Here is a 15,559-nt window from a genome sequence, read left to right as displayed (position 1 = left end):
GGGTTCTAATACTTTGTCAAAGAAGTCATGAGTTACGGATACCCTCCCTCTGCCAAAAACGAGGAAGCCACGAGGCCTTCTGACATAGTTCAGCCTTTCTTTTGAACAAAAGAAGAAAAGATGCACTCTTCCCAAACAGATTAGTTTTAGTGTCACTGATAAACTGGTAGAAAAATTTTGCTCTGGTTCCTAAGCTGATTTTACTTAATGTTTTGAGAATTAAATAGATTTGTCAGTCTCCTTAATAAGACAATGTATTAGAGACATGGTATTACGTCTGAATCTTCTGAAGTACAATTGAGCAGAACAAGGTAATGCTCTATGTAAATTTTATTCAAAATATTACAACCTGAAGAGAGAAAAGGGAGTTAAAAAAAAAGCAAACATTAGAAATTGTCAGAGGTCTTTCAGGAATTACCCAAACATTACGATGCTCTCAAGGCTTCTTATTTGTGAGGATCATAAGCTCACAATGTGTCCATGACATCAAATTGTCTTTATCATTGCAAGAATTTAGACATTATCATTATTCCTCGGTATTAATGAGAAAATCTTCACCAGTTTGGTAGAAAATTGACTAAGTTTGTCTCTAGAAATGGAGAAATCTGTTATGGTATTACTTTAAGTCAAACAGGTAGCTGTTACACTTTTAGAGTGTAATACCTCTAATTAACAAACTCTTCAAAGATTTCTTCTTATATCCTAAAATGAGCTGGGGAATGAGCCTATATCCACATGAGCTGGGAAAAGCCTGTGTTCTTTAACAGTTGGAAATGTGCAGATTTCACTCCTGAAGATGACCTCTTAGAAAAGCTTGAAAAATGTAATATGTCTTGTTTGGTTTGAAGGAATATTTTGGAAGACTGTAATGCCATTTTTCTCAGAGCTTCTTTTCTCTCAGTCTGTATCCAAGACCAGTTGGTTTCTAAGGACTGCTGGCTATCAGCATTAAAATTTCTCCCTTGAGTTTTGTTGTAAACTGTTAAAGACTGGCTTAGTTTACCCATCTCTCTAACACTATTTTCCCTTCCCTGTTGAAGGGGATATATCTGATACTGGAGCTGGTATTATTATGGTTTCAGATAAAGACAGACGAAGTAAAATTCCTTGACTTAAAGGAGTATGTGTAGATCATAGCCATAGACCATAATATTTTTCCAGTTGCAGCAGTTTGGCCATTTTTACATTTTTCAGAGATATTTGTGCTACTTTAGCAAGCTTAATTCTTATTGATTACAAGAAATGAATCAGCAGAAGTCTGAAGCGTGTTTCAGTACACCTTTGTGGTGTGTCTCTCTTGATTTTATTGCAGAATGTATTATATCAGGTCTTCATGTGTAGATGTTACCCTGCTTAATCCACAGTGTGCTAAAATATCTCTCTTCATCATTGATAAAAAATAAAGATTTAAATCAGCATATTCTCTCTCACTTGTCTTCTCTTATTCCTTCCCTCTTTCATTTCCTTTCTTCCCTCAAATCTTTTACAGAATCAGCTAGGTTGGAAAAGACCTTTGAAATCGAGTCCAGCCTATGACCAAACACAACCTTGTCTACTAGACCATGGCACTCAGTGCCACATCCAGTCTTTTCTTAAACACTCCCAGGGATGGTGACTCCACCACCTCTCTGGGCAGCCCATTCCCATGTGTAATCATCCCATCTGTGAAGAACTCCTTCCAAATGTCCAACCTAAACCTCCCCTGGCACAGCTCAAGAAAATGTCCTCTTGTCCTGTCCCTAGTTGCCCGGGAGAAGAGCCCAACCCCCACCTGGCTATAACCTCCTTTCAGGGAGTTGTAGAGAGCAAAGAGGTCTCCTCTGAGCCTCATCTTCAGGCTAAACAACCCCAGCTCCCTCAGCAGCTCATTATAGGAGTCAGTGACTAGTGGCTTTCTAAATAGAATTCTTGTGTTCCACCCAACGAGTCTCTTGTCCCTCATTAAGTCTCTGTGGGTTGCTCAGTATAATAGTCTCTTTTCATTTATTTTAATGAATCTTTTAGCATAGCCTCATTTTTGCTGTTAAGTTCAAAATAAATATCAGGCTAAGTGTAAAGATGCCAGACGCTGGTTTTCAGCACAACACATTATCTCTTTTCAGGATACCATTTGTGGGGCACTCTATTGGTATTTAACAGCTTTTGTGGTAATTTTATCTCTGATACTTTGAATATTTAGTACAGGATCTACCCTACTCATGGTAGCAGCCCAGTTTGTCACAATCTCAGGAAGTCAGAGTCATAGCTGTAATCAGTGCTTGATAGAACCATACTGTGATTTTAGTTTTTTTTCTAGATCTTCATAGAAGAGGTTTTTCTCATGTTCTCTCCATAGTATCTATCTTGTTTTACCAAAAGCTGAATCTCTGTTTACTTCCATGAAGGCTGGAAGCACATACAATTATTTTCCTGGTGCATTCCCAGTGTTTTTAATTTCTTTTTCAATATAATTTGAAATTAGTCTGGTACGTTCATTAGCCAGCTTCTTAATATCTTTAATCCACATGAAAAGCATGGTCACTTGGAACTCATAATCTGTAGTACTGGTAATTTCCAAAGTATTTCCCTATTGCATTTTATTGCTGATTATTTTTATGAGCTCATCATCAGTTTGATTACCCAAGTATTTTCCTTATTCTTAAGAAATTTTTTTGGATGAAGCACAGTCTGAAATAATAATTTTCTCTGCAATTTATTCTTTCTCTTTTATTTTAAGGCTTGTTTTCTTTGTGTTGTGAAAAAAATTCTTATTTACCCATAAACCCATGAAGTACCACTACTTGAGTCTTGACCACTGTAGTACTTAATTTTTATCTTAAAGCAGGAGTTGATTCTTGGGGTTTGATATAGGGTATTTTATTCTTTAGTAATCCATTAGGGGGAAACACAGAATATGTCTCACTTCACGAAGATTTTTGGAGGAATTAGTTTGGTTTATATTTACTATGGTATCTCTAGGAATTCTCTAATGCCTTATAAAGTGATAGACTTTGCTTTGGTTTCACTCTGTGTCAGGACAGGTTTATTTCCTTATTTTTAAGAAATTTCCTTGTATTCCTGCATTCCTGGGCATTTCTTTTTCAGTGTATAGGTAGTGTGTCCCAAATTCCCTTGTTTTCTAATTCTCCATTTCCTTTCCTGGATGCAATTTTTTTAGTGTTTTCTAACATATACTGCTGAAAATTATAGGAATTGTAGTGCATGCACAACATTTATTACCAGTGATAAGTGCGGGAAGTCCTCTCCCACTTGTTCACTTAAGTGTTTCTGTTACTGATCTGGAGATAGATCCAGCTGACTCAGGGAGCATTAGCTCTGACCATCCTTTGCTTTTCATTTTTTGCATTATTAGGAGAAAGTATTTCTATCATGACAGTAACAGAATTGGCAAGGACCACACCCCCATTTTTCTGGGAGTTTTGTGAGTGTGTTTCCTTGTATATTTACTGATGTCTTCCCAGATGCCCAAAACAAAACTCAGGGTTCTTACCAAGTCAACATTGCCACAATCAAGGTTGACAGAGGTTTTTCCTTAATGCATTTTACTTCACAGGTAAAATGGGTTATGGGCACATGCAAGAAAATCAATTTCAGCATCTGCTTTGGGTCGAGATATGTTTTAGGAGCAATTCTTTTGATAGTGCATATTTACTGCATTTTTATGAACTAGATTTATTTTAGAAGATACGCCCCTGGAATGCACCCAAGTTGCTCTAAGCATTCTCAGACTTTCAGTCCATAAGAACAAACAGTCTCCAGTCTGAAGTAAAGTCTCTGGGCCAAGTGTAGCTTCCTGTTTGGCTTCAGAAGTGTTTCCCTTCATAAATCTACTCATCATGAATCTCTGGCTACTCCTCTACTAGCACTGTACTCCTTGATAGTAGAGCCATTGGCTTGGTGGGGCTTGTGGCTCAGCTGATGCACAGCATCCACAGCACACTGATTTTGGTTGTGAAATGCTCCACTGCCAGGAGCAGTTACACAGCTCTGTCCCTCCACTCCTCACCATTGGTTGTGTCGAGAATTTGGTATTCCAGCATTCTTCCTGTAACTTCACAGCACTGTCAGCCTCCTCTGAACTCCGTGTTGTTTGTACTTTATTCAGAGTTCGTGAGACTACTCAACCTGCTTTTTTCCATCTTCTGGAGAACTGTAACAATTCTTGAGTGTTACTAGCATTTAGGAAATTTTCAACGAAGTTTATTTAATATTTAAAGTAAATGACTCTGATTATTTAAAAATAATCACATTTAGAAACGTGAAAAATATATTGCCATGTACAACAATATTATCATATTTTTGTGTAGCTTAGATAAAACAGATTTTCTTCAGAAAAAAAGAAAATATTTTTCCGTAATTGTTTGTATTTATTGTGAAATAAACACAGAATTCTAGGTTTTGTCCAATTTGCTTCAATTTCTGCCTTTTTATGTGGAAATAAACGGATATCTAAAAATTTCTGTGCATATATTTAGTTGAACTTCTGTACTTGTAGAACTTATTAAACTTGTTCTACCTTCAGAATCTGCTGTTTCTCTGAAACAGTGGAAAATTTAAGTGAAAAATAAAGTCAGCATATCTGAAATAAGAAGATACTGGTGGAATAATTTTTGCAGTAGATTTTTAGTTATTTAGATTTTAATGCTCAGCTTCCTTTTTGTTACAGTCATGGGCTTTTTTGTTTTATTTGAAATTCTGGTGTTGGATAATTCATGTAATTAGTAGCAGCTAAGACTTCCTGCCCTAAATTTCATTCAGTCAAGAGTGAAATAAGAAAATCAACAAAAAAACCACCATGCCAACCCTATAACAAATATTATTTCCTTGGTTTAGTTTTGTGTTGGCTGTTTAGACTCAAGAATAGTCTACCTGTGTATTATGAGTTGTTTTTATCAGATGTTTTTGAGAGCCTCATAGAACTCACATACTTTTTCTGGCTTAAACCTTGCAATAGTTCCCTTTCTGGAAAGCTCTTTACAGCCTGTATTTTCCTAAGGATTTTGTGCTGATCACTGTTTAACAGACAAGAAAAAGAAAACCTGAAATTTATCTAAATGAAAGGAGAGGCTTTGGGGCAGTGACAAGTACATGGAGAATGAAGAGATTTTAGCACCTGAAGTTGTAACACTATTTAATGGAGCTTTATGAGGCTACCTTATCTTTTTGATATTAAATTAACATTCCTTAAGAAGAAAATGAATTCAGACTATACAATGAGTTCAAGTAAATTATCTTCAGCTAATACAAAGCTGTGTGCTTGTATTGCCTGGAACACGTTAATGATTTCCTTTGGAAGATCAGAACTGAATGTTCTCTAAAGCACTAAGTCAGCCGCTAACATTATTTGTTTTCAGTGTACCCCAGTGGTTATAAGCATTCCTTTGTTATTTAACTTGTTCTTTGGCTACTGCCTTTCAGATAAAATAGTTTGAAAATTCAGTTAACATATTTTTAAGGTCTGCATGGTAGGTTGGTTGAAGTTTTAATTCAAATAAGCAGATGTGAATAACAGGATATTAATCAAGAATGAGTTATTCACACTGAATTAGTAATTGAAAGCTTGACTTTAAAAGATGCTGACAGTTTTCTTCTTAGTAAGGTTCTTAAGCAAGGTTATGGCTTTAAGCCTGTGAGTAGTCCCTCTGAAATTATAGGGAGCCACTTTAGTTGTTTGGCTGGGGCTGTTCATCATTTTGTAGGGTGAAGATTGCTTGCAATTTATATGAAATCAATTTATGTAACAGAAGGCCAGTCCATTTGTCTTTCTGAAAGCAGAAGTCTTGGAAATACGAACCTGAGGAAGGATTGAGCTTCTGCCTGTCAAAAGTAATTGGTCTGGGAGTCTTAAACCACTTAGATGTGTTTTAAACACTACCTATCTCTTATGACCAAGTAGTCTGTTTGCACACTTGCTGAATGTTAGGTGTGTGTATCCATCATTCAGCCATTCGGTGGTGAAATTGGAGAACCCGAAAATAACAGATTTACTTTAATTAACCATTGTTTATTGTGATTTTCATCCCACAATAAAGGAGGCAAAGGTCTTCCCATGAGTTCTCAGTGTGGCACAGTGGCATATTAAACTCAAATGGGCATTTTAGGGAATTGCCCATTTTGTAACTATGTTAGTAACAATGGGTATGGTCAGGAATTTCTGAACAGATGATGGATCTGTAATATGTAGTAATTTAATAAAAATCTAAGGGGTCAGTCATAGAGCAGAACATACTGCTTTAACAGAATACTTGAAATAACAGTGAATAGGATGTCTTACCTCTGGATATATCTTTTATTCTGCTTGCTTGCCTCCAAATGTCCTTCATTGCATTTGTAGTTGTATTCACTGGTTGTAGTGTTTTTCTTACCCAGCAGAGCAGTACTTTGGCAAATTAATCTAACAAGATTTTGAAAAACTGCAATGTTAAAACTGATCAGACAATGAATTAAATATTTTTTCCTTAGGAGCTCTCAAAAATCATGCCACTTCATGTTAAAGAAACTTAATTTGGCAGTAGGCTACGCACTTAGCTAGCTGGACGTTATTAAAATGCACACCTGTCTTTTCATCTCAAGGAATGAGGGGTAATTTTGTGTAAACTGTTTTTAGGAATTGTGGAGAGCCAAAAAAATCAATTTCTGCTAACACTCATTGAGCTTAACTGGATTTATATAATGCTGGATTTGGCTTATTATTGAGACAGTGCTTGCCAGAAAACTTGTGTTTTGTACCTTGATTCATCACATTGTCAGGATTAATCAAGAAACAGCCTAAAATTCATTAAGGTTGATCTCGATGCAACTGCAGTGCTGCCTGCTGTCTACACATCCTCTGGAGTATGGAGTATAGTGTAGGACATTCTCTAGAATTTATATATAATGTATTAAATTGTGAGAAGAAAAAATTGTAACTCATGGAGCTTTATTACTAACTGTGTAAGATATCTCTGTCAAAAGAATTCTTGTTCTGGAAAACCTCTGTGGTAGGTTAATTCCTACGTGTGAAGAGCAGTTAAGAGGAAAAAATTGCCTAGTGTTCCCTTAAATGAACACTGTAAATGTATATCATCATTTTCTTTGATAATAATCCAAAGCATTGGCTCGGTTATGCATGCCTTTCTTTTTTTTTCCTGGGCAGCATGCGATGGGATGTTTGGGTGGCTAACCATGGAATGATACTAATGGCTTTCTTTTTTTCTCTTCACATCCCATTCTTTTCCATACCTTTTTTTCCATATCCTCCCTTTTTTTTTTCTCTGTTCTGTTTTTATATGATTTTGACACCCTTCCATTCTACAGTGTGACCAAGATCAGTGCATTCAGAGCACTAAATTCGTTTTGCAGGCTGCTGCCACCCCCCTCCTACAGAGCGAGCCAAGCATAACTAGTGAAGAGCTCCCTTTGCCTGGAAAGACTTCTCTCAGTGGGCCTTGTGCAACTCTGACTCTAGGGCAACCAACGCCGCCATCCTCTATGCCTAATCTCACATCAGACTCAGGTCTGACAGACATCATACCGTTAAAAGAGGAGCACGAGGGCCACCAGTTCCTCACTCCCGACGAAGCGCCGTCGCCCCCCGGGATGCTGCCCAGCGGGAGCCCCATTGCACACAGCCGCACGATGCACGTCCTGAGCCTGGCCAGCCAGGACTCGCTGCACGAGGACTCCGTGCGCGGCCTCGTGAAGCTCAGCTCAGTTTGAAGAGCTTTTCTGAAGGCCACGCCGTGTCCTGGTGGCTCTACAAATCTGTGCTTGACAGGAGTGACGCTGCAGTGCCGCTGTAAGGCTTCGGAACATGCCTGTAATGGAAACTTTATCACTTAATGGAGTCTACTAAAAGGACAAGTGATTTTTTCAATGGAGCTATGGCATTTTTTTGACCAGGTTGTTAATGGTTGTGCTTTGATGGTGACTGCATTTTACTTTTAAATAAAACCAGAAAAGGTCAATAATCTCGTTTCCTGAAGCTTGGGTACGGCGAGTTGGAAGTCAGCCTGTACCAAACACCATGTACAGTAGAAAAGAGAGAGATTCTTGGATGTAAGTGTCATGCTCTGTGTTCTATGCTCTTGTAATACACACTTGTTACGGCTTACCACACCTGTGGCCAGAATGATCTGCACTTACATGTTATGCTACCAATATTTGAGATAGAAAATTGCCATTCCATTTGTTAATACAAAACAAAACAAAAGACTGCAGATGTGGATTTGCATGCCACGCTACAGTATGTGTTACAGTGGTGTTGGTATTAAGAGAAAGTGCTGCTTTTTTATTTGTGACTTTCAAAGTGCTGTTTCGTTTAAAGACAGTACAGCAAACAAATGAATGGACTATATTTTTTGAATTTATTAAATTTTATTTTAAATTAATCAGTGGTGCCTAGAAGATGATGAATTACTGATTTGATCATGTTGCATATCATTTAACCTTCTGTTTAAGTGTTTAAGTGAGGTATTGTGTTGTGCCATACCACAAGATTCTTCCACTCCCTAATGTGATACAATTACCTGTGGACCTCCAATAAAATGACATCCTCTATTTTTGTGGACGTGTACAGTTATCCTTGCACAGTTTTCATTGGGCAGAGAGGGGGAAATCATGACTTGTTGACATAGTTTGTAAAGGTTTGGCTGGAATATGTGTGCCTGATAAAAGTAGAGCTACAGAGGGATAGCTGGTTACAATTAGGATTGCTTCACCATTTTTTATGGTTTTGTTTGAGCTGTGTATTTGTTCCCAAAGGAGCTTTATTTAGAACCAGTAGAATTAACCTCTGCTTGCACTGTAATTCAGTGTGGCTGAAGGGTGAGGGGCTTAAGATTCAAGACAAAGACAGAGCTTAGTGAAGTAATCTTAAATGAATAATAGTCTGTAGCTCTTTCCCGGCCCTTGTTCATCATTTGTATTTGTCCTTTGATATTTTAAATGGAAATTTTGATTTCTTGGAATTCTTCTGTGCTTTTTCTTTGCTTGCTTAAATGCAACTAAAAGGTTGAAGAGAATTTTACAAGTATTTTTTGTGGCAGCTGAAGAGAACCTTAGTTAAGCTGAAAAATTGTAATAGCTTTATTACTGTATTTACCTGCTTTTCAGGGTGTGGAACCTGTATTCTTCTCTTCCTAGGACAAATTTCATGCAGAATGGGCTTTATCCGATGTTTCTATGGCATGAAAGCATTTGCCAGTTAAGAAATGTAACAGTTCTGTATTGTTGACCATGGTCATTCACTGACTCCAAGCTAAAAAATCTTTTTTCTTTTAACTTTTGTTGTTGAAATTGAGAATAATCAGCCTGCAGAAAATCCTTCACCCATGCTATTGAAGATTAAGACAAAATGCTGACAAAATCCCTACTCCTGTAAGCTTTCATGAGCAGTCTGTTTCTAAAACTGATGATGTTGCCTTGGACCTAATTCAGTGTGTAGAACACAGCAGTGCTTTCTGTCTGTAAGTGCCGCAGTGGGTCCACCAAAGAACCTCTGGCAGACAAATCTGTCCTGTTATTTGAACCACTGAAGAAGCTCTGGCAGATAAGTCTGTCCCAGCTATTGTAAACCACCTTCCCCGTATTTTCCAGAAGCTGGGACAGTCTGGAGTTCTTTCCACCAGCCAAAGTGTAGTGACAGACATGTCCCAGTTGGCTGGTCTCCCAGTAAGCCGTGAGTTTCAGCACTTCTATGTCTGCTCTTGAAGAAGTCAGTGATGCTCATCCTCTTGATTTCACCTTTCCCCAAGACAGCTTCTTGGGTATGAAGCCATGAACACCTGCATTAAAGCAGGCAGTGGATTGAGGGCTGAGATACTGCTCTGAAAGACCTGGGGAAAGAATCCCACCTTTGAGTTTGTAGACTAGTACTTGATGAATCATTCTGTTCTTAGATAGGTGTCTGTGGGTACTTAACTGTGGATGCATTACTCACTACTTAGAAGGGCAAGTCAAATATTTTTAATGTGGTATCAAAACTTTCCATTTGTACAAGTCATGATGAGGATGATTATTTTAAGGAAATTGTTCTTTTTAAGTTTCCCTGAAATAGCAGATGGATTTTATGTTTCCAAGAATACCGGCTTCGTGACATTTGTATGTCACTGCCACTAGGGAGTAGTGAAGAAGGTTCTGTGCACAATAAAATTAGTGTCAGTTTTAACATGAAAGGGAAGGGAGGGGGACAGGATTAGAGTCTTTATGCTATTTGCCTTGTGCTCATGCTTTTCACCATCATTTTTTGAACCTTCTGTTTTGTTTACATGAGAAGTGTGAGAATGACGAAACATGGTGGAAACAGATGTGCTGCTTCAAATGTACTTGCTCAGGTGACTTTCTTTTAGTTTTTAAGATGGCACTCCTTTTTTCTGAACGGGCTGCCTATGCTTTTAAATTTGGCTTTTGAGAATATACTGAATACTTTGAATTCGTTTATACATTTATATCGCCCCTATTTTCAGTCTTTTCCTCCCCATCTGTCTGTTCTAAATGGTGACATCTTGAACCTCCCAGACATGCCTGCCTTGCGAGGACATCTGCTGGAAGGCTTCGGAACTAAGTCCTAACCCATCCGGATCGGTGATTGCAGCCTTTGACTGGCAGCAGTCAGTGGTTCAGCAGCAGGTTGATCACAAAGGTAACTCTGACTGGGCTTTTGGATGCTTCCCCTCACCTCCATCACACCTGTCTTCAGTTCTGGGCACTCCCTTCGTTGGAAATTGTATATTTATTTGGAATGAGTAAGCAAAGTAACTATTCATCAACTTCTCTACAGATTTGATTGTTGATATTTTATTTTGAAGTATGATTACAGAGCATGCACACTGAGGATCCAAAATTATAATCCTTGTGAGTACTGCACGGGGTTTTTTCTATTTTTATTTTCTGTGACAGTATACTACTATTAAATAGCTCTTTCCATGTTTGATTTATAAATCTAGAATAAAAATTGATATTTTCAGAAGAGTAAATTTTTTTTCTTAAAAGTCTGAAGTCTTTGAATGTGTAAAAACTGGTTAGTCTATCTGATTTAAAATATTTATTCTGCTTTGATTTTTTAATAATATTTTCCCCTTCTAGTTATCTATATAATCTTCTTTGTAGAATGAAATACAGTGCTTCATAAAAAAATTTAAGGCTCTTTATTTTTGTGATTTCTCAAAGATATTTCTATCTTAAAGTGAGTTTTGTATTCATAGCAGTTAGACAGTAATGTAATAAATATCCAAGTACTACTGCATTTTCCTGTTATAGTATATCCTTTGGTAACTTTTCATTCCTTCCTGTGAACTCATGATACAGGTAGATGTATTTCTGCATTCCTTAAAAATAATCTTATAGATGGAAGATTAGCTGGTTTGCAGTTGTGTGCATCCTAGACAATGTTCCCAGAAGAAGCAAACTGATGTCATAAACCCAAAGACATAAGACATGGGTAAGACAAATTTTGAGACACATCTTACAAATGTGATGACCAGCTTGCAGTAATGGAGATTTTTTCTAATTTTTTCAGTCTATTCAATGATTGTAACAGTTCACAGTACCAAAATGGTTGCTAATGTTCAAAATCCTAAACAAAGGGGCTTCACTGGAGAGCCAACAAAACTGAGCTTCTATTTGTCTTTTAGTTCCCAAATTCAAGACAGTTTGAAGAAAAACTCAGCAGTGTTGTAGAGATCTAGTCCTTACTTTAGTTATACTCTGGTTTAAATGATATGTGGGAACTGTCATGTATTTGTTGACTTATTCCTTCTCTCTCTTCCCCTCCTTATCAGCAGCGGTAATCTGAAGCTGAACGTGGTATGTTAGACCATGGGCCATTCTGAGTCTTGCTATTAAAAGCCAGTTGCTGCCCAAATGATCCTGTTTTAGGGACTGCCATGAAATGAAGTAGTATACTTCAACACAATTTCAGATACTCCTAGGCCCAAAATATGAATGAAATGTGTTTTAGGCAGTTGTGTGTGGATTTAGCTCACTTAAATTAGAGCTGTCCTAGTTTTCAGGATTCATCTGGGTCAGGGCTCCCTGATTTTGGTTGCCTGCCTGCAAAGATGTTGCAGTTTGACACCTGAGTGCAAAGCCCTGCCTGGGCTACCAAAAGGCTCATGAGATGTAGTGAGCTATTTAAAGCTATGGAGATCTAGATTAATTATGAGTCATTGCAGCAATTCAGTTCTATCAGCAGAAGGCAGCTGTCTGTTGACATTCAACTACACAATTTGAAAGTTGACGAAAACAAGACAAGTTGGGGAGAACAAGTTTTGGATGTTCTAAGGAGATTAAATAGGAGTTTGTTTCTAAGGTAGGTCAGAGAGGACAGGAATAAGAAGATGAGAGGGAGAAAGAGTGAAAGCAGAACAGATTATCAGGTGACATGGAGGAAAAGAAGAATTACCTGTAAGCTGTGGAGGGCAAGGGAGGGGGTAGAAACAAAAAAGTCTCATGGGAAAAAAAAACAAGGACAGCTGTCAATGTTGATCAAACAATATATTTTTAAAACCCAAAACAACAATTACTCACTGGTGGTTTTTGGGGGTTTTTTTTGAGAAATTTCTTAAAAGTCATTCTAGAGAAAAAAAATAAGGTCAGACTTTTGAGAGAAAGTGATTGTAGGAAGATGGTAAGGAAAATGCGAGAAGTGAGTTTGCCCTCAAGCTCGTCTCCCTTGACATCTTTTTCTATTTCTGTTTTGAAAACACACCTGTAAATATAAAAACAGGTGAAGTCTTGGCTCCTTAGAAGTTGACAGGAATTTAAGGACATTGATTAAAATGGTACTATGATAAAAATGGGAATTGCTTTAGCATTTTGAACTTCCAGACTGTTAATCATTTGAGCATTCTGTATTTCCATACCAGAAGTGCAATTGCCTTGGAAAAATGAATGGGGTAATATGGTTTAGTGTTTCTTGGTGATGCCTTAATTAAATTTGCCCATCCTTTAGTGGAGTGTTTTCCTAAGCAGTAGTCTCACCAATTTAATATGAAGCCTGGAATTCAGTCGGAGTTTCTGTGACTATTGTGCAAATTGGAATTCAGACTACAGGCTAGATAAAGTTTGGGTTTGAAAGCTGGAAAGATCTGTCCCATAGAGATGTTTTTACTTTGCAATATATAACGCAGTCAGTTCCACTGGCAACAGAATGTTAGTGCAATGTTTTTACACGCTTTCCAACTTTAGCTACATTGCCACTTCTGAAAACCTGGAAAAGCAGAACCAAGTTTAATCCTAATATATTTAAAATCTCCTCAAACCCAAAGCTGGTAACAACTGCTGGAACTTACCTGTGTGTATTTAAGTGTAGTTACAAAGCAGACATGAAGGGAGCACCTTAAAACAGCTTGGCTGAATGATCTGTGATGTGAGGAGAGCTCTTGTAGCCTTTCTTTAGCTCCTCTTATAAGCACTGTCTACAGTTGAGGAAAGCTAGAAGTGTCTCACTTTGGGCTTGTGCCCTGCAGTCTGTCCATGGCAATCTGCAGGGATCCAGCTGCCCTGGGCACTGCAACTCAGAGGTGGAAATGAGCTGGGTTGCTGAGAGGCTGTACTTGCTGGGAATGAGCTTTGAGGGTAGGGAGAGTCAGCCGAGGCAGTGGCACTGCGGTCACAGCGGCGTTCCCGGGAAGGCTGGGAGTGATTCCTGCCGTGTGCTGCCACTTGGCATGAGGGGTTGGGTAGCAAAGGTGTTAAAGTCCTGGCACCTGCTTCCTGAGTCTTCTGTCACTTCTGCTAGTGCGGGATGGGTTCACACAGGAAAGTTCATTTCTCTATGTCATTATTCTTCATAGTAGCTAGTTTGAGGCTATGCTTTGGATTTGTGCTGGAAGCAGTTGATAATTCAAGGATGTCATGTAGTAGTTTGTAGTTTGCAGGCAAACTACAACAAGCAAGAGAGATTGCAATAAACAGAAAATTGGTTTCAGGACATCTAATGTGTCTGCCCTGCTACCTGCTCTGTGGTAGGGCAGCAGTCGATGGTGGTTATTGGCTGGAATGGGAAGAACACAGCTAGACAGCCTTCCTTTTTTTATTAAAATGTTAAGTTTCCTTCTATGTAGGTCACAGAAAATTAAAAGAATGCTCTGTAGTGCTGACCAGCTAATTTCCTAGCATGCAGAAGATTCCTATTATTTTTATGTACCTTAGTTTTCTTCCCAAGTTGAAAGGAAAAATAAAGTTAAAAAAAGTTTCCACAGGTTCTGGAGACTACAATTGAAGAATCTTTTGGAACACAAATGCTGTTTGATTTTTAAATAAACAGTAAGTGTTTAGTGTTTATTTTATTACAAATATGAAATTGAAATACTAAAAAATCATCTCAGAGTTCTTCTGTTGTTTTTGTATCCACAAAAGTTCATTGTTAAAGATCATCCAGTTCCAGCTCCTCTGCTGTGAGCAGGTACAGGCTTTTATCAGTTAGACATGAAGAAAACAAAGCTAAATGCTTTATTCCATTATTACATGTGTAGAGGCTGTTCCTAATATTCTTGTCTTACTCTTGAATATTTTTTTTCTCTCATATGAAAGATTTAAAATCTTCTTCCATCTGTAAATTAATGTTCTGTAACACGTTGTACCTTGGTTTTTTAATTATTTAATAAACTTCTGATAGGATAAGTCAGGACTACTAAAACCAGTTTACACAAATCAGGAAGAAAAAATCAAAATGCTATTTTTTATTATTTCTGTCACAAGACTTCACAATAGCAATAGATTCATGCAGTTGATGTGAGATGACTTGCTCTGGATTCCACATACTGACCTATACACATAGGAAACCATCCTGGGAAAAAAAACTAAAAAAATTGCATTGACAGCCTAAAATATGTTATGGGAAAGGAATATATTGGTGAGGAAGGGGCCAGAAGATTTAATCAGAATGTTCTGGATATAAATGCCTGGGACCCAGTTTCTTCTGGCCTTTGGTTGAGTATGTATCCACATAAGTATTTTAATGCATTTTGGAAATCTGTTTTCTTGTTACCTCTGCTTAGCACTTAGACTCATTCCATGGAGCACTCTTGTGAAACAATGCAGGTTTCTTTTAAATAGAAAATTAACCAGAAGGTAAGTTCCAGCAGCATACTTAATGCAATCCAAATGCTCAGAGGACCAGACTGGAACTGGTCCAGAGTTTCTGTCCTCAAAACAAGTCCAGTGTGGACATGAGGTGAGCAGCACCAAATGTTTTGCTGCAGAAATCTATGCATATTAAACTCACTGCTTGTGAAAGTAGGTATAACCACAGATTGATTTTCCAACTGACTTGTATTGTTCCTCTGGTTCATACTGCTGAAGTTGTGCTCTTTCTTAGCTGAAAAAAAAAACTAAAAGAAAAACCCCAAGAACCTAGTATCTGTCAAAATTAGCTTTTATTAATTCATAGGTTGTTTTTTTTTTAATATAAAAAATAATTCTTACATTAACAATGTGCTGAAAAAATGCTCCTCAAAGTTTGTGAAATGCAAGACTAACACCTGCATTTCAAGGATGAGCTTTCAGTAACATCACATTCCTCTGTAAGCTGCCTATTCACTCTGACAACCTGTCATCTAAAAATCTAGTGGCCTCT

At 37.7% G+C, this 15,559-nt stretch overlaps 1 protein-coding gene across 7 annotated transcripts in view; it reads left to right on the top strand.

The window, feature by feature from the left end:
- Positions 1–8,538, top strand: part of ZDHHC14 (zinc finger DHHC-type palmitoyltransferase 14) — a 94,696-nt gene extending 86,158 nt beyond the window's left edge. For 5 of the 7 annotated variants that reach the window (XM_059841915.1, XM_059841919.1, XM_059841914.1 and 2 more), the window contains one exon: positions 7,297–8,538. In XM_059841915.1, the coding sequence (XP_059697898.1) occupies positions 7,297–7,698 (402 nt within the window). In that variant the 3' untranslated portion in view covers positions 7,699–8,538. The remainder of the gene's footprint in view (positions 1–7,296) is intronic. The other 2 variants (XM_059841917.1, XM_059841918.1) reach the window with 1 other exon arrangement.
- The last annotated feature ends 7,021 nt before the right edge of the window (positions 8,539–15,559 follow it).

Source organism: Haemorhous mexicanus, chromosome 3, assembly GCF_027477595.1.
Source record: "Haemorhous mexicanus isolate bHaeMex1 chromosome 3, bHaeMex1.pri, whole genome shotgun sequence".
Lineage (NCBI taxonomy): Eukaryota > Metazoa > Chordata > Aves > Passeriformes > Fringillidae > Haemorhous > Haemorhous mexicanus.
This window is presented reverse-complemented; position numbering and strand designations above follow the sequence as displayed.